This window comes from Typopeltis vanoorti, chromosome 2 (genome assembly GCF_054136105.1).
Source record: "Typopeltis vanoorti isolate ZY-2024b chromosome 2, IOZ_Tvanoo_1.0, whole genome shotgun sequence".
Classification (NCBI taxonomy): domain Eukaryota; kingdom Metazoa; phylum Arthropoda; class Arachnida; order Uropygi; family Thelyphonidae; genus Typopeltis; species Typopeltis vanoorti.
Window position 1 is genome coordinate 146243784 of NC_143550.1, and position 20767 is coordinate 146264550.

The following is a 20767-nucleotide window of genomic DNA, read 5'->3' on the forward strand; positions in this document are numbered from 1 at the left end:
GATAAGCCTTTTTTGTAACGTTTTTGTGTCACGTTTTTTGTCAAGTTATTTGAAACGTTTTGAAACTCAGGGGCTACCCTGAGTGTAGCGTCTTCAAAATTCGAGTCATCAGAATTCAAGGAGAACCGGCCTACCAGTATGGAACTTGGGGGGGGGAGCCGTAGGCGCTAGGGGGGAGGGGAGGAACCCCCTTTCGAATCTTCAAAATTCGAGTCATCAGAATTCAAGGAGAACCGGCTTACCAGCGCAGAATTCGGGGTGGAGCCGTAGGCGTCGGGGGGGAGGGCAGATCCCCCTAGTATATATATATATATATATATATATATATAATGTTACTCCCACCCACGAATGGTTCTTTGCAAAACCTATAGTACGTTTTATACCGTGATAAAGATAGTCAATCTCTCTCTCTCTCTCTCTCTAATATATATATATATATATATATATATATATATATATATATATATATATATATATATATATATATATATATATATATTCTTGATCTTCTACTCGGTTGAAATGATACATTTTAAAGAATAAATTTAAATGACTTTAAATCGAGATAAAATATTAAATTTTATGTTCAGGTTTTTGTAACTTTAATTTTTTTTATTACTGTGTTCTACCTTTAGTGGGTACCTGAAGAAGGCTGTAAAAGGCTGAAACTAGTTGTATCATTATAATTTAATATTTTATCTCGGTTTAAAGTCATTTAAATTTATTCTTTAAAATCTCTCTCTCTCTCTCTCTCTCTATTATATATATATATATATATATATATAGAGAGAGAGAGAGAGAGAGAGAGTTATATATATATAACTTCTCTGCCATATATATATTTATTTTTAATTCAGTTTTACAATATATAGTCCGGAAATGGAACTTTTCAAACCACTTCAGGCCTCTAAAGGTGGGGGGGGGGTTCAGACCGGGAGAGGAAATTATCTTCTACCTGAGGACAATCACAAACATTCATGAAGATGGCAAGATTCAAACTCGCAGCCTGTTGATTGAAGAGCGGCTATGCTAACTTCTCTGCTAGCCAGGCCAGAAAATATGATTAATTTCCTCTTTCATTTTAACAGTTATTTGCTTAATCTATATATAATAAACTCAGATAAAATCCCAACTCATTTAATAAAGAAACGGTATTGTAATTTACAGTAGATATATTGCCAACTTAGGCTTTTATTTTGACCGCTGTACGTATTCATACTCTTACCTTCATTAACAGTTTAGGCCTAATGGTTTGTCGCTGCCAAGCACCTTGGATTTTTCTTAAACGTAATTTATGCTACGATAGGAGAGTTAATAATATCGCCACAATCTTTTATGTCAATGTGTGTGTGTGTGTTTTTTCAGAACAATTTGTATATTTTGTAGGGGGGGGGGATGGCCGAAGTAATCTCGCTACTTCCGTATGAGACCTTCTAACTCACCTAGTTGGTTTTGACATTAACGTGAATACAGAAGGACTAATTCGTTCTCTGTTAGTCGAATATTTGAAAGGCTGTTATTTATTATCACAGATTTTGTAATAATGAAGTTGTATTTGTAAGTGGAGGTTTCTGTAGTTTAGAAGTTCATAAGGCATATTCCGGTAATTGGACCACATTTTTTTTTTATTAAGCTAAAAGCACAATAAAGAAATAAAATCCGACAAGTTTCGTAAGTCGTTTGACTTACATCTTCAGGGGTAAAAGGTAACTGAAAGTTAAAACAACAAAAAAGAGAAATCAATAGTTCATACTATACAGTTGTAACCGTCTGACTGTTTATAAAATTAAAAAATCAGAATGCAGATTCAAAGCAGTGCTAAGTTTAAACAATGCTGGATGATGCCACGTTCTGTTGTTCACGATCATAATGTCCGAGGTCTGACTGAGGTATATTTTTTATCAAAGCTGACCAAACTTGGTGTAGAATTAAGCATTGATTTTTATTGCATTGTGTTGGAATTCTAAGCATGTTTGCAGCTTCTTTAAATTTCCTTATGTAACAGTTTTTTTCTATATAAGACGTTTGTTTTCTGCCAGAGTACATTGTGGTTGGTGGAAGTGGTATGGAAAGCTAGACCTGATTTGTGTTCTCTTCTGTTAGTACTTCCTTTTGGTGTTCGTTCATGCGTATTTCCCCAGATCTTCCTGTTTGTCCTACGTAGCAGATGTCGCAAGAACAATAAATTTTTATAAACACCTGGTTTTTTTAAAGGATGATGTGGACGTTTCGGGGGATATAGAAATCTTGAAATTTTTTCCAGCTGCAGAAAAGCTACTTTGATGCTATGTTTGTTTAGTAATTTAGCCATCTTGTCTGTAACATTCTTGATATATGGAAGCGTGATGGCGTTTTTGAAATCATGTTTCTGTGGGATGCTTGTAGGAGGTGTGTGGAGGATTTTTTTGATAGTCTTGGGTTCATAACCATTTTTGTTTTGAGGATCTGTGTTAAATATTCCAATTCTTCATTTCTCTGTTTTTCGGTGCTGGAAATATTATAAGCCCTGTCCCTCAGGGTTTTTATTACGCCTATTTTTTGTGAAGGGTGGTGGTGGTGGTGGTGTGAGGTCGCATTAAGAAATCTTCCTGTGTTGGTGGGTTTTCTATATATTGAGAAAGAAAGTTTATTATCTTTTTCATTGACTTCTAATAGGATGTCAAGAAAAGGAAGTTTTCTAAGTTCTTCTTGTTCTAAAGTAAATTTTATATTCTTATGTAAATTATTCAGGTAATTTTTGAAAGCAGTGAGTTCATCTGTTGTTCCTGGCCAAATGATGAAAATGTCGTCTACATAGCGTAGCCAAATTTTTGGTTTTTAATGATAATTGATTAAAGCATTGTTTTCAAAATGTTCCATAAATAGGTTAGCTAAAGCCGGAGAGAGGGAAGAGCCCAAGCCAATCCTTTTTGTTCCCAAAATTTGTCTTGATACATGAAAAAAGTATTATTTATACAATGTTTATAAAGATCTACGATGTCCGGAGGAAAGAGGTCTTCAAGGCAATTCACAGTTTCGTTTCTTGGAACATTTGTAAATAGGCTGATAACGTCCAAACTTGCTTAGATGTCTGAAGGTCCAATGTAAATGTATTTTACCTTCTCAATAAAATGTGTACTGTTCTTGATGAAAGAAGATGTTTTTCCTGTGTGAGGTAAAATTATGTTAGTGAGATGTTTTGCTAAATTAGAGGTCGGAGAGTCTCTCTTCCATCCACTATCGGTCTTAAGGGAATACCTATCTTATGTATTTTTGGTACACCGTTAAAAAGATGCCTAATTGGACTGAAGAACTTAAAAGAACTCTACAATCAAAACACCCATTAATTCCAAGAATGTATGGTGTACCAAAAATACATAAGATAGGCATTCCCTTAAGACCGATAGTGGATGGAAGAGACCAACACGGAAAGCACAACACTTTTCGTGTTGTGATTGTCGACGATCATCCAAAACGCCGGTAGCAGGTTTTTTTCTCCCGGAAACTCAGGTTTTTCATCCTGTGTACAGGCAAATCAGCCATGAAAACATACGCAATTTACAGACAGAAAATACTGTCGTTGGTGGTGGTGATGGGCGGTTGATGGCGTTGATAGTAATAGTGTCGTTGTGTGTAGTTGGAGAATTAAGTGGTAGAGGAGACGGTGAGAAGTATGTAGCGGAGTAGAGTAGATAATCGTCCCGCGATGAGTCATTGGACTCCTTGGAGGTGTCACGTTGTAATAATAATAATAATAATAATAATAATAATAATAATAATAATAATACTGAACTGACAGCGATTTTCACATGATTACAATTCCAGCTTATGCAAATCATTCTGCAAGTACTGCATGTCATTCACGTTTTTGATTATCCTACTTATTCTTACATCATCAACATGCATGTCTCCTGTCAACTCCTCTGTGTCATTAATGTGAAGACTGAATAACAATCGACCAAGTACTGATCCCTGGGATTCACTACTTGGCAACTTAAATCTTGAAGAAAGACCTGCCCTCTCCCCATACACCATTTTTCGGTCAGTCAACCATTCTCTTATCCAAACTAATAGTTTATAATCCAGCCTCATGTCCTCCAACTTATGGAATAGCCTTTCTTGATGAATTCTGTCAAATGATTTAGCAAAGTCCAAAAGCTGTATCCATTCCCTTGACTAACTATACATATTCGAGAGTTATTCTTTCACATTTATTTTTTTCTTTTCTTGCAAAATAACGATATAGTTCTTTTGGGTTGTCTTTAGTTTATAGAGTCTGTTTCTTTTCATACTCGCATTTATATTTCAGTTCAATAGTGGTAACTCTTCTGGCCTTTGCCTTTTAATTTTCATAACGGACATCATCTTTATGTATATTATATTATTATTATTATTATTAAACCTCCATAGAGTCAAAAGACTCATCACGGGAGGTCCCACTGTTAGCACACAGTTTATCATACCGCTCCTTAAATATGTTCACTGTCTCCGCACTCGCCACACTCTCGGGCAATACATTCCAATCACTCACCACTCTCCATGCACAAAAAAACTGCTCCCCCTCCCCATTGCTCACACTTTCCTTATACAGCTTCCAGGAATGACCTCTTGTTCTCTCCCTTATCTTCAACCATTTTATGCAAACCCTACACACATTAATCTGGTAATAACCCCTTAACAGCTTATATGTCTCAATCATATCCATCTCCTCCTCCTATCGACCAGTCCACCACCTCCTATCCGTATATTCCTTCCGTATCATCATTTTCTTAAGAATCTCTTAGTAAGATTGCACACATCAAATCTTACTTTGAACCCTAAATTCGAAGATAAGTTACAATACTATGATATGATAAGTAATAATACTTATCATTTCTTATTACTAAATTTTTTCGACTTAAAATGCGGTTATAAGTTTAATTTTTACAAAAAAAAAGTATAGAACTGTTTTTATTATTCTTAAGAAATTTTGTACCTTTTCCATAATCCGCCTTATAGAAAATATTCCAGTCATAATTATTAACGAAGCGTATTTTAAATATTTCATTAATAATCGCAATGCCGGAAATATTTTCTGTAACAGTTTTTATTATGAATATTATTATTATTTGCTCGTGTTGTTAAGTTTTTGTTTTTATTGGAAGAAACAATAATTAATGTTTATTATCTCTGTTATTAAGTCTAATGTTTAATATACTTCAGCGTATTAAAAGTGAATGTCAATGTATTTTCTTTCTTTCTTTTTTCTTTTTCTTTTTTCCCCTGGAATCAGCAAAGTTCATCTGGGAGTATCCCATTTTGTTTGCCAGGGTTTATAGATGGCGTTTCACAAACAGAGACTAAATCAGTTTACAAATTAACTTTTTCCCCTTTATAAATGCTAAATGAATGAAATGAAAATTCATCCGGATAGTTTCTGAACTTTTAATCGCAACTCCTACAAGCCATAGGAAACTGATGACCGTAGCATTAATTTACTGAAACAACAATTCCTTTTATGTATTTATTTCAATTTTTTTGCGCCTGACTGGGAACCGCTTGTACCCACGAATTCTTCCCCTTCCGAACTCTTTTGAATTTAAAAACATCGATGAGGTTTTTGAACTTCAGGACTTTGGTCTACGATGCCAACAGCTAGCAAAATTTCAAAACAATAGCATTTAACAATAAACAAATGAAACTTTAGGAACCACTCTTCACTTTAGGCAAGTGTCCAAAAGGTCAGCTTGTGATCATCATTTCTTTCTTTAGAACAACAACAAAATTCTTATACAGTACGTTGTCTTATTGAACTCTCTCTCTCTCTCTCTCTCTCTCTCTCTCTCTGTTGTGTAATTTTTATAAGCGAAGCTCAAATCACTGATTAGTTAAATGATGTTAAACTGAACTATTTTAACCAAAGAAATGTGCCTTCTTTATCATAGCAATTGTACTATGACGTCACTTTGCTCCCTTTTTTTTTTTTTTTTTTTCATCGCTATGCCGATTAGTAACACGCTGACATTACTTATTTGCGTAAACCTCATTTCTGTCTCTAGCTAACTGAGTTGTAATCCTACACCAACGTGATTATGTATCAGCCTTTGTATTTAGGGCAATAATTAGGGTCATTAGAGGCCCGATATATAGACACCAGACAGAATGCTAAGAGGGTGCTCTACTCATGTCATCAATCAGCAGTCCAATTTCCCCCCCCCCCTCATCCATTCAAGTGGTTCAGTCATTTATCCCTCGCTTATCTTCTCAACACCGAATTGTTCCTCACTTAATAAAAAAGAAAAAAAAGACGCTGACAGCTCAAGAGATATTAATGGGTTTGCTTTAAAGCAATATGACATAAAGTATTCTTTTTCACTTAGTAACATTACTTAGTCAATTAGTAACATTACTACACCCCCTACTTCGAATTGAAACCTCTCGAAAATGATGCTGTTTTAAATGATTGCTAAGTACTTGACTGTGCAAGTGAAAGTGTGAACTGCTCTGTTATTCCATTAACTCATGACTATTGCCTTTTTGTTTTTGACAATTCTCAATATAATTTATATGACAAGAGTTATCACTGTGCAAGTAAAATAATCCATAACTGAACTTTCAAATTTCTTTATTTTTCATCCGGTTTCAAATATATTTTTATTCCTCTCTTTCCTTATAGTAAATGATATATTCTAAAATCGACCCAGTTCCACCCTCACTTCATCATTCACTGAGAGGCATGGCCCATATTTGCAACCAGAACTGTGACCTCATATTGAATGTTTAATAAGTGTATATTCTTGTGCAAAAAGATGACCTGATTTAATAAGATGATATGCTGTTCGAGAGAAAACACAATTTTAGTTTCATCACACACAATTTTTTGCAAAATTATTTTGCAAGATTGAAATGGATTGCCAACAGTTTAGTAGATGGCTTAAGCTTATTAGAATTTTCATAGCTATGAATTTCAGCAGAATTTCAGCAGCTATGACGCACCATCTTAATCTCAGTAAGTATTAATTTTTCCAGAATTTGAGAGACTATAATTCTAATGCCTCCTTGCAGCCAGTGGAACGCAAAATATTTGTAAAACTTAGCCAAAAATTTGACGTCGTAAAATACTCGGAATTTTTACGAACATTTTCCATGCCTAATTTCTGTAGCTCTTCAATCCCAGAAATATGGGATTGAAAACCATAATAAGCAATCTGCTTATCATGGTTTTTATCTCTTTATAACGGCTTCGTTGAGTACATGGGAACTGTGGTTATGCGCAAACCAAAACAACCGCGATCTAAACACTCATGTATATCTCGATCAGTATTAAAGGCATTTCACAAAAATAGCTCCAGAAACTTTCAAAGACCGGAGAAATATCTAGGATGTCTCAATTCTCGGCTGCTTATATATCAAATACTTTGTTAATGCAATTTTAGTTGCTTCGGAAAACAGGTTGATCGTCTGATATCAGAAGACATGGAGACATTAGATTCCTGAGATCTGGCAAGTCCATCCTTTGACCATGCCTCATCTACTTGACTACAGAATAAACTTGGATCATATGACAGTCACTGATCTTTGTAACTTGTAACAGTTTCGGTGAAACAATGGCATTGCTCTCCCCGAAGCTTTTACAGATTTTGATTACCTTTTTGAGTAATCTACAGAGGCTATAATACACCAACTAATCTAAGAAGAGCGATTGCGTATCTGTCTGCCGGATATAGGAAATCGTCATCCACAACATACCCATTAAATTTTTTTAAAATTTAAAATCTAGTTTGTAATAACCCATCGTATGCATACCAGTCTATCAGATGAATGCATTTCAGTCACGACTATTATAACTAAACTGCAGCGCAACCGCCAGGTCCCTGGCGGTTGCGCTGCAGTTTTCATTTCTAGTACATTCGAGTCATCTTATGGAACGTGATATCTCTCAATAGAGATCTGAAGGATGTAACGTCATGCTTCAATAAATAATTTTTGTTTTGTTGTTTACTATTGGAAGGTACTAACTGTAAGTAAATAAAGTAAATGATTAATTAATTAAGCACTTAACATTGTTTATGATTGTAAAGTTCGAGTGTCGGCTCTATCCTTTCAATATGAGAATCGCTGTCGCATTTCAGTGCGTAAGCTGTAATGCTTTTCACTATTATTATTTTTTTTTTTGTCATTCCCCATCCACGAATGATTGGAAACTTATAGGTACTTGAAACTATTGGTGAGATAACTTGAGAGTGTGTGTGCGCGCGCGTCCATAGCAACTAAGGCTGTGAGACCAAGGTATTGTGTCTGTTACCTGCTTGTTCTTTCAGCCGGTTTTACAAATGAAAACCCCGAGTTTATAGTTGGTCCACCTCTGTATGAGAGCATCTAATTCACTTCAAGTTGAAAAGTTCTTATAAAGATTATTCACGTCCTATACGGGATTCGGACTTTCCAACGAAGGGCATCGTCACGATACAGAGTGAGGTATAGAAGAGCTCCAAATATGGCTGGTTTCCATGAAACCAGACAGTGAATAAATTCGTTTGAGCCAATCCAGCGCCGGTGAAGTAGTTGTTTGAGGATTGGATGCTTTTTATGCGAAAGTTTTTTTTAAATTATATATCAACAATCAATGTAATGTTTCTGTAGTGTTTATCATAATATAAACATCACCGTAATTAAATAAATACGAGTTTTTTACATTTGTTTAGTTTCTGTATCGGGGGATGAAACAGATACAGTGAATAGTTAGTTATTAATGACTAACTTGTAATCTTTTGGCGAAATTTCAGTGTTATCGTGTGTTTATTTCCCAGTGAATGTGGCTGAAAATGCAGACATTCACTTGTTACGTTCTGCATAGTTTTAAAGTCGTCAGTGATGAAGTATGGCAAGGTCAGCAATAGGAATTCGCAAGGAAAAAAAACAACAACAACTTTCGAAACAAGATTAGTTTTCCGCATTGTAATATATGCTTTTTTTTATTATCCAGGAGAAAAAAAAACACTTCTTTTTCTCTATTTTTCCCCCCCTCCACAAGTAGTTTTCCTTTTAGTGTTACTACCCGTTAATGTTCCTTAATGGCAAAGACAGAAAGTCTACTTCAACCGGAAAAGAACGAGACGCAAAGGGGTTGCTGGCCTCAATGGCAAATGTTAATCAGTTACAAGACTGTTGGTAAAAAATGAACGGAAAAATTAGTTTGTTTATTTTTTACATTTGTGTACAATCCATCCGAATATTTTCTCAAAAAATATGTTTAAAATAATAGATATTATCAAGACCGAATTTCGTCAGGTAGATTGGTTTATTACACACACAAAAATTTTGACTGATCGAGTTCTGTTACCTGTTCTTTCTTTCTTTCTTTCTTTCTTTTAATTGTTCAGTTTGTATATGTTTTTTTCTGATGTGAGGCCAACTTCTTTTTCTTCAGTGTTTGTGATCTCTCAAGTATAGCACATTTGAAGCATATAATCGGAATAATTGTAAAACATTACCTGTTTCAAGAGTTTGTAAAAATGCATGAGCACAGTTTATTTAGATAATTATAGTTAAAATTTAGGAAAACAAGATGCAATGAACCACAGCAATATGTTTCAAAAAAAAAAAAAAGAACGTTTGTGTGATGCAAATAAAGTGTATCTCTTGAACTAAACGTCGCAATTTTGACCTAAACGCTAATTCATGTGGCCATTAATATAAACAAACACAAACGAATAAGACAAAGCCTCTCCCTTCAGGGCTTCTCTTAGTTAATTTTTAGAAGATTAACACGTAACGAAATTCTTTATCTAAACAAAAAATTGAGATTTTCAAACGGATTGGCAGACGTTATGATATTAAAGTTAACTGAATTAAATCCGAGGCGACATTGAAAGGCAGTGAAACCAAAACAGTAACAGAAACTAAAATTAAATAAAAATTCATTGAGAATTCTAATTAAAATGCGATTATTTTAATTACAGGACACGACACCAAGCATATTGAAATCGGCATCAAAACTCACACAGAGAAAGAGAAGTTCCATCCAAGGTAGAAAGGGAGTTGAAGATGTTTATTCTAGCGAGCTCTGCAAACAAAAGATGCATTTATATGTGAATTGTAACTGTCAAAAATTCTGTAAATGTACGACGAAGAGATGATGATGATTGTAATCCTTCAATTTCAGCTAGTTTACTTTATTATTATTATTTCAAGAGACCTCCAGAGAGTCAAGGACTCATCAAGGGAGCCCACATATCACTCACACCACATGTCATGCCTTCTCTTGATAACCTCCAAAGGCAAGCTATTCCAGTCACTTACCGCTCTATGAGAGAAAAATCTATCCATTGTTCCTTTCTTGACTGAACTCATTTCCACCTCTATAAAATGAAAATGTCCATCTACTTGTATCCTGTATAATACTTTCAGAAGTTTCTAGGTCTCTATCATATCATTCTTCTTCTTTCTCCTGTCTGCTAGCATCTTCAGTTGCACGAATTCTTCATTTCTCCTCATAATCTACATTCCATAGTCCGATATCATCTTTATCCTTTGCACCCATTACACCCTCTCCACTGTATATGCATCACCACAGAAACTAGGAGACCAGTTCTGGGCACAATAGTCCAGATGAAGTCAAAGTCTTGTAAAGAGGTAAATATATATATATATATATATATATATATATATATATATATATATATATATATATATATATATATATATATATATATATATATATATATATATATATATATATATATATATATATATATATATATATTATTTTTTATCCTTACATATTCGTTTCACCATTGCCGTTATCACCTGAGTTGTATTTGCAATCTTTGCTCTATGGCCCTTGAAGTTCAACTTCCTATCTATTCAAACTTCAAGATCTCTAGCCTGATCACTTTCTTCTAATATAATTCCGCTAATAAAATACACCATTCGACATCTTATCACACCAACGTGTATTAAACTAATAGCCATTTTTACATGCCCACAATTCCAGCTTATTCAAATCATTTTGCGAGTACTGCATGTCATTTACATTCCTGATTACCTTGCCTATCTTTGGATCATCAGAAATAGGTGTATATTACCTATTAAATTCTTTCCAATGTCACCCATTTGAAGATTGAATGACAATGGACTAAGGACTGACCATAGGGTATGCCACTGGTCATTTTAAATCTTGTAGACTAACAATCCCCATACATCATTTTTTGATATTTCTCACTCAGCCATTTTCTTATCCAAACTAGTAATTTATGATCTAATCCCATATCCTCTAACTTATGGAACAGCCTAACATGCTGAATCCTGTCAAAAACTTTAGCAAAGTCACTGTTCCAGAGATACTGGTGGGTCTATAGTTAACCACATCAGTCTTTGCACTACCTTTATACAGTGAGATAATCACACACCTTTCGTGTGCTGAGGCTCAAATTATCCGGCCAGGTCAAAGGAACAGTCAGTTCAGTTCTGAACACGTTTATCATCCGTGCTGGTATACCATCAGTCCTTATTGCCGAATTCGTATTCAGTCTGTGCAACAGTTTTTAGTACCTCTTGCACTTATATGCAGTATGTGCTTTTAATGATTCGTGTTTTAACAAAAACAAATAGAAATTCTTATATAAAACAGGAAATAAATTTCTAGATGAAAAAAAAAAAAGGCCTTTGAAACTTAAACTTCAGAAAGGGACAGAAAGCTGATGAGAGACAAATTTTGTCACCTTGAGTTGCCTTGATATTATCTTAAAAGTGCAACAAATTCTGTCCTAGAATCCATATATATACCTCGTACCAGTGATTTTAATTAATGACCTCATGGCGTGATAGCTGGTTTGACTGTTAGTTATCATCAGAGAATAAGCAGAAATCCCTTGAGAGCAAAAAATCCTTCTATACCTTGGATTCGCATGGGAATTCTCGATCAGTACATAAATCATATCTTTGATGAAAAGAGCTTAAAATTTTCTGCTGAAACATACATCTTCCTAAGATGAGAATTCCAAGATACTGAAGAGTGTCTTTTTCTGGTCTTTGATGATAACCAAAACAGCTAATCAGGCTTGTGAAGTCTTTAATAGATACAGTGTACAGTGCCTTAGTCTTGACCACTGGAAACTTTTTAAGCTTCGAAGCCAAAGATTGCTTTGCTAGTTGGTTATAAAACAATAAAGGCCATTTATTATCCTTTCGTTTAATTGTTTTCGATGCCAAGTTAAAGCCAAAAGGAGCTTTCTTTGTCATAGCAGGATCACACTCTACAAGTACTATACCATATAGTAATTTTAAGCTTAATCTGATTCTATTTATGCCGGATGAAAAATTATGCCATTTCCTTTTATTGAACCGACTAATAATTCACCTTCAGATGACTTTTCTTCGTTGTTAGGCATTCTTTTTTTTTTTTTTTTTTACTTATACTGTTATTATTTCTAAAGACTTCAGAATAACTGTAAAAATTTCTATGAAATTGATTAATTTCATAGAAAAAAGTGATAGAATCAAATGTTCCGTAAGCAACTCTTTGTAACATTATTGTTAAAAGGAAAATTTTTTTTCGCTTTATGTAATTTTGAGATGATACACGATTATTCTTGGAAATGATCTGTCGCGTATGTCGAGGGATTTCTTTTTTTTATCCAAGATTAGCAATTCGTTAGAATTTTTTAAAATGAAAGTTTCTTAAATGACCATTTATTGAAACTAATTTTGCAACTTTAATTTCTTTAGCAGGAAAAGCTATCGCGTGTGACAACGAAGGAGAAAGGATCACAGTTCCGTTGATAACTGATGAACCCTGTATCTCGTGTTTATGTCAGGTAAGAGTAATTAGTGAGAAAGAGAACAGTAGCGAGTTTGACGTAAAAATGTATAACTGAAATGTTCATATGAGATGGATATAGTATCCTTCTGATATCTCATGAGGTCATGAAAGGACATCTTGGGCAGAATATGACACATGAAGAGCACTGGAGGGATGTTCGAAATTTTATATTTCGACATTCAAGAATTCTTTCTAGTTTGTTATATCACCTGTAATTACTGTAACGCCACAAAATTCATCAAAGTTCGGGGGAAGCGGTTTACATTAATATCGTGGGCAAGCACAGGTAGTTAAACAACTTGTTGATACCAATACTTTTGTCATCTATGTTAACAGCCTATTACTTAGAGCTTTCATTAAGCATGGCGATAATGAAAGCTGTCTCTCAGTTATTTGCAAACTTCTAACTGTTTCGAAAGAGTAAGTTGCAATATTATTAAACAGGCGGGGAATTTTTTTACAGAACTTATCCAAGAAAGATTAAGTTAGCTAGTCTTAAATATTGGAAGATGAGTTTATCTCTAGAAATTTATGTAGCTGCCACACAAATAAATGTTTGTTGATTTTTGAGAATGCACCCATGCAATTGAAGGAATATACTGCCTACCTTGTGGTTTTTGTTACCTGGGTACTGACTCGAAACAATTTCCAGTTCAGTTTGTAAGCATTAGTGAATGTGATCCGAAAAACATCTCGGGGAATAAAGATCAACTTAAAAAAAAAAAGCTGTCGTACATGCATATTTTTCTCGGTAAACACACCGCTTTGAATGAAGTCAACAGACACCATAGTGTGGGGAAACAAACAGCCATAGCCTTCACCTTAATAAGATGTAGGATCTCATTTCGCTGCGATTACTGCAGCAGTCCTATTGGGCATATTTTCCATAAGTGTACGACAGCGATCAATGGGAATTTTGAACCACTCTTCCTACAGGCATGTAATGAGGTTCTGGACTGTTGTGGAGTTGGACGTCCCCTTGACCTCACCGGACGCTTCAGTTCATCCCACAGATGTTCAGTAGGGTTGATATCAGGGCTGTGTGGAGGCCAGTTAAGTGAGGTGATGTTCATATCCACAAACCACGCAGTTACAGCAGCATCCTTACGACACGGTGCATTGTCCTGCGGAAAGAGACAATGGTCAGTTCCATAGAAATGTCGCAAAGTAGGAAGAATTGCATGGTCCAGAACGTTCAGATACCTCTCGGAGTTCAGTGTTCAGTTCACGTGTGGACTGACTGACGTAGGCCAAACTTCATGAAGCCTAGAAATCCGAAAGAAGGAACATGTCGGAGATGTCAATAATAATAGAACAGACACCTCAGGGTTAGCACATCATTTCTCAACTTCAAACCATTCAATAGATTGGGACAACAGCTCCATGCCATATATCTAAGAGGATTACAGATGTAGAACCTTTAAAGAAGCTGCAGTAGTCCTACGGATAGGAAATAACCTCAATAGAAACCAGGGAATAATATTAAAAGACATTTGGAAAAATCTATTAAATTCATTAAGTTTAGCAGAATTAAATTACGCCAAAAATTATAAAACGCGACTTAATAACAATGACCAAGTCTTCACGCTTTATGCGTTGTTACGCGTGCTCTCCAATTTGTTTAACTGTTTTTTTAAGTCGTTACTGCATTCTTTTGTTTTTGCATTTAATATTAGTATAACCTTTCTCGTCTTGACAAAGCCAGACAGACACAGCTGATGAAACTAGTCGACGATTATGCATAAATGTTTATAAAAACCATGATCCAATAAATCCAATATTATGTATCAATGTTAATGAAAAGGGCCAAATAATAACTATTCATAATCAGGCATTGTTATTGCCGAATGTTGCGTATAGGGATCACACAGTTCTCTTTAGGGCAGCATGTGAAGTTAGGTTCTTTATATTGTACGGAAGCTTATTTAATAGGTTTGGTGCATAGAACTAACGGGTTGCTTTTCCATATGCATTGTCATAATTATTTATAATGTATGTTTATAATGGTGAGAACCATTATAAATTATAGAGGTGTCTGTTCTATTATGATCCAATAAATCCAATATTATGTATCAATGTTAATGAAAAGGGCCAAATAATAACTATTCATAATCAGGCATTGTTATTGCCGAATGTTGCGTATAGGGATCACACAGTTCTCTTTAGGGCAGCATGTGAAGTTAGGTTCTTTATATTGTACGGAAGCTTATTTAATAGGTTTGGTGCATAGAACTAACGGGTTGCTTTTCCATATGCATTGTCATAATTATTTATAATGTATGTTTATAATGGTGAGGTCTGATTTGATATGGAACTGTTACTATTGTTCGGTATTTTCTGGATAAGTACTTTCTTAGCATGATAGTGTAATCGACTTCTAATTATACCAAATGTCCACGATGTGGTATAGTTAGAAGTCGGGTGTTCTTATATGTTGATGGATGAATAAGAGCAGTACTATTCTGGCACTCAATAGCTATTGTTGTCATCAGCCTGTTATGTAATGAGTTTAGTTTTTTCATTTTTTCATCAGCGTACTGACAGATGTGACTATAGTTGTAGGTTGGATAGGTCGTTTACAAAAATATTGAAAAGACATGTCGGTAGAATTTTCCCTGTGGATTGCCACAAATAATCCTAGTTCTGTTGCTGTGGTTACGATTTATTTTTGTCATTTTGGTTCTTGTTTTCAGAAAGTCTTCGAACCAGCTGGAGTTTTCCTCTTATGCCTATGGCTTCGAGTGTTTTTAAAAAAGAATCGTATGTTCAATGGTGTCAAAATCTTCAGAGAAGTCAAGAGCAAGTGCGAACACAAAGTGGTTTTTGTTCAGAGATGAGTTGATTATGTGATAGAGATCATCCAATAAGAGACTGATTCCTTTATTTTTACGAAATCCATATTGAGTGTTGGATATTATTTCGAATTTCTCTAGATATGTGGACATTTTTCCATTAACTATTCTTTCCATGATTTTTTCTATTATAATTGTAAAATTAAATATAAATAAAAAATGATATTACCGTGCAATATCCTTTTTAGATAAATTTGTTCATGCACACGTACACCAGCATAAATAAAACTGTTGTTATCTTTGGTTTATTTCCCAGGGAGAGCTGTTTTAAATTAGTCGTCGCGTTTTTTTTTTAATTTTATTTATAAGTTTGATTAAATTCACTGTAAAATCACATCTACAGAGCCTTTCAATAAGTGAATACCCAGCAGCCCCTAATTAGATCGGCTAACTGCATTTCAAAAGCAGGATCACGATCATCAAGGGTTTCGAGTTGTCGGGCAGATTATCGTACTACAAGAATTAGAAAATGATAAACGTGTCACGTGACAGTTGATAGACTAGATATGCAGCTTGACATCCAGCATGAGATAACGCCTGAACCACCCCAAATCTCACGTATCTCTGACTCCAAAAAGTCCAGGAAAATTCGCATATGAAACAAGGAGACATGTTTGTGGAGGGACAGGATACCGTCTTTTATGAGCAATCACGCGGATAACTTCAAATATTTTGGGATAAATTAATTTATTACATTAGAAAACTGATGTAATAAATCAGAAAACTGAGGGACTTAGTAATGTGGCACAATCATTTAATATTTCCAGAACGCCATCCAATAATAAGTTCAAGATGTTCTATTCCCAATAATTATTGATATATCAACCTAGAAAGGACCAACTTATTTAGTAGCATGTTCAACTCTTTATCTCATATGAAATAAAAAGTATATATTTTTTAGTTATTTATATATTGATGATTATATCTTTCAAGATTAAGGTCAATATGATATATAGCTGAGTTTGAATATGACCAAGGTTGAGTAGCTGGTAGGATATTATAGTAATAAATCACGATTATGGCAGTTAAATGTATCATCAGTGGTCAAGGATGAAACCTGAACCAAAAAGGTCACTTCTTAGAGGCTCCCATAGTAGATGATGCACTTACAGCAGTGACGTCAAAAATACTTTGTAACAGCTTTGTTGGCATTTTTCAAAACTGTTTCAAGAATAATACTCTTTATTAAATAGTATGAATTGATAATACTTGGTAGTATCATTTGTTATCAAGACAATACTATTAAGCTCACTAATTTTCTAATTTTAGTAGAAATTTGATGGAAACCTGCATTTTGAAAAAAAAAATGGTTTTTTTTTTAGCAAAAATAATTATTTTGTGGCCTCTATTAGAATGACAATGGAAGTTCTTGAGTTTGGAGAGTTGTAGAGTAGGTGCTCTCCATCGATGTGTCTGGACTCCTCGGAGGTGTCATGAAATAATAATAATAATAAAAAAACAATAATAATAATAATATTAAAAGCCTGAATTTTGGAATAACTGCCTGTCTGTTTCTTTTTCTTACTTAAGCTTTTTAATTTATAACCAAATACATTTAATTAAGTAAAATTTCAATAGAAACTACAATGGAGTCAACTTACCATTAGAAAAGCAAATGGTGTTATTTTTTCTCGATTAGGAATGAAACCAGCCATCTTCTAACAAATCTTAATGATAAAACATTTTGAAAATTTTTACAAATGCTCCGGTGAGACACAAGCGAACTAATGAAGGCACTTACTCTTGAAAAGGATATTTGTGTAGACATGACTTGTTTATACAGTTCGATTAGTTGACCTAATTTAGGAAAAAAGGTTGCATTTATGGATAGTTCAATGGGATCATTTTAAATACTTCAATATTCTTAATTTCTCTTTTATGAGCAACATTAGATAATGCCAAAGGCCACGATTATCTTATATTAGTCATTATATAGAAGTTAAATTCAAGCTGATATTGAAAAATGTCAGTTTGAACTTAACTTCAGCATAATCATTGAGATATGATGACTGAATTATGCTAGCTTCAGTCGTTAATTCAGTCAGCGGGAAAGCCTCGGTTCGAATCCTGTTGCAGCATGGCAGTTAAATATATCAGTACTGGTCGAGGGTAAAGCCTGAACCGTAAAGGTCACCACTTAGAAGTGTCCAAGATGGGTGATATATTCAAAACAGTGACGTCAAAATACTTTGTAACTTAGTTTTAGAAGTGGAACCTTTCTGAAAGCTTTCGAAATAAATTGCCTAAGCATCATTTAGACAATTTCATACGGTACTGTGGTTTATTTATTGGTATTCGGATTTTTTTCCTTCAAGCAAACAGTCCAACCCATTCCTGTAAACGCAAACAACTACATAGTATCTATATACATACTGCACCTGCTCCTGTCATCTTCGTCAACAAGTAGACAAGATTAAAGTTTGTGTGCGAGAGCTTAACGAAATGCTTATCCAAAGAGAATTTTCATTATTTTCTCTTCAGAGAGCTTTATGAATTGACCAGCATCAAACTGTCCGTTGTTCATCTTCCTTAGAGGAATCTTCGTGCATTCGACAAATAGTTCGTGTAATAAACGCTAAATTCAAACCTTCCAAACTGATTGCACATGTTAACATTATTATTATTATTATTATTATTATTATTATAGGAACTTTCACGGAGTTCAAAGATTCATCACGGGAATTTTTGGAACTCCATGGACATCACCATTATTCACACAATAATGGTGTGAATAATGGTGCAACTCATTTCACTCATTCACCACTTTCCAAACAAAAAATCTAGTCCTCACACTCTTGTTAACCACTCTGCTACTCAACTCCTAATAGTAACTTTATCTGGTCTCTCCTGTCTGTTATGTACTGGAAACTTTCTTCAGCATCAACTGTATAAACCCTTTTTTGTTATTACACTTTTTATCATATCTCCTCGTTTCCTCTTATCAACCCACAAATATTCAGCCTTTCGTCATTGTAAACAACAAACCATGAATCCTTTCGGATATCCAAGAAAGTCAAAGAACTGTGCGCCGAGAGAGGAACAATAACTCACCATCTCTACTTGTCAGTATGTTTCGACATCCAAAAATATTTTCAGTTATTTCGCCTGCTTTTGCACTATGATTTCTGAACTTCGATTCCGTATCCACCTAACTCTTAATTCCCAGCCTTTTCGATTTTTGTAGTTCAATTCTACACTGTCAGCCTATTTAAGTCACCTTTACATCACTGTAATTAACTATTTCATTATTCAGTTTGCATCAGGAAATAAGTGGATTCCCCCACAGATCACTCTCCGTCTTATTAAAGTACAAATTAAATAACAAATACCTAAGTATCGAGCTCTGTGACACACTACTGATTACTCGATGCTCTTGAATTCTATCATCGCCATCGACACTTGATGCTTGTCCATTAGCTATCCATGCCACCAGTTTCACATCCATCCAAATTTGATACAGTTCAGTTAATTAACAGATTTCCATATATCAAAATGGTATCCTACGTCCTTTATTTAACTCAGCTCTTTATTCAGCTCATTTTATTGTAAAAACGTGATTATGTATCGCATTCCTTTCCACCTATTCCCGAATTCTGTCCTTATTAAATTTTCCAGTTCTTTTACTACCGCTCCTGAGATGTTGAACGGTCTCTTATTTGCCATCTGTGGCTCTGAGCCTCTGTCATGTAAAGAAACTCCTTTGCTCTTTTTCTACTCTCCTGGAACTTTGCCAGAAGCACTGCTAATTCTCTTGCACTTTCTCCTATTACACGAGCCGATGTCTCATCCGATCCCATGAGAGTATTCACATTCAGGTTTTATAATGCCCTAAGCATGATACATCCTAGCAAAGTGATCACTCAGTAATCCAACTATTCCTTCTGCTTCCGCCACATCCCTACTATAGATCCGTTGAGTTATCCTACCATAATTATTCTTTTACTCACCAAGTAGCGAAAGATCTCTAGGATTTTGTTGTGTCGTGCTCAATTATTTTCCTCTCATAATATGATTTTGCCTTACATGACTAGTTACGTCTCTTGTGGTTTCAGCTGCCAGTTCTGGTTTTCGAGAACATGAATGTTGTGATTCGAGTCCATCGGTAGTTATCAGGAAGCCGATGGTAAGATAGGGTATTTTATTACGTTTCGATCATGTAGCAATGCTGGAATTGTTGCTTAAAGAGATCTAGCAATCATTTACGTGGTCTTTAGGTTCCCTCCGTATCACCGGAAGAGTAAATAACATTGACTATATACTATTCATCTATACTCTTAAATACCATGCACACTTGCTGCAAAATATGTAGGGAGTCCAGGTGCTGTCGTGAATTCCCATTTTTCATCCAAAGTACAATCATATACCTTCTTGACAGAGGAGTGAATACTTATTTTGAACATTTTAATGCCAGTTCACTATACACACACACACACATAGCAAAATGAGTCGACACTGTTCACGAACTTATGAAACTATTCCACATCACGTGGCGATCGGAATAGTACAGTCTACTCGAATGAGCAGTTTAACCGAAATGCACTTTACATGGTCACCATTAAGTGAAAACAAATTCTAAATCAGACATACGCACAAAATCAAATGCGGTGGTTCAGATCGGCAGTATATCTATCTGCTCTTCACAGTAGGGCGATCGCGGCACATCAACGAATCTATCACATTGAAGAATGACAGTGGTACGTACATGTGTCATATAATGTGATGACGCAAAGCTTGTGCACCTGCACGTCCAAGAGAGTGTCGACCTTCAACTGACTCAGTGTAACTCCACGCTGCTAACTTCTGCTGAACAAAAGACATCTTAAAGCAAATTGTGGATAACGGAACAACACATCGGATTTTTTTTTTAATAAATTCATCGCATATCATTATGCTAAACTAACATACTTTGCCTAAAGGCAAGTTTTAGAGATGTGCAGTGCTATTTGATCAGCCTACATACAGCGCTGAATGTTCTATAGGTTACCAACCTTTCGTGTGGGTGTGGGTGTGTGGGGGGGAGAATCCATATAAAAATATAAAAAAAAGTATATATTGAGTTAAACTATGAAACAGTTTTTATATTAAAAAAAGTATTTATAACAAAAGCGATACCTAAATCTGTAGAACCAGTTTA

At 34.8% G+C, this 20767-nt stretch overlaps 1 protein-coding gene across 4 annotated transcripts in view; it reads left to right on the top strand.

Moving 5' to 3' along the window:
* The window catches only part of LOC150109505 (BMP-binding endothelial regulator protein-like), a 356022-nt gene that overhangs the window by 35174 nt on the left and 300081 nt on the right, over window positions 1-20767 (top strand). For 3 of the 4 annotated variants that reach the window (XM_090408745.1, XM_090408720.1, XM_090408736.1), the window contains exon 2: window positions 12688-12776. In XM_090408745.1, coding sequence (XP_090264871.1) covers window positions 12688-12776 — 89 coding nt within the window. The remainder of the gene's footprint in view (window positions 1-12687; window positions 12777-20767) is intronic. The other variant, XM_090408731.1, reaches the window with a different exon arrangement.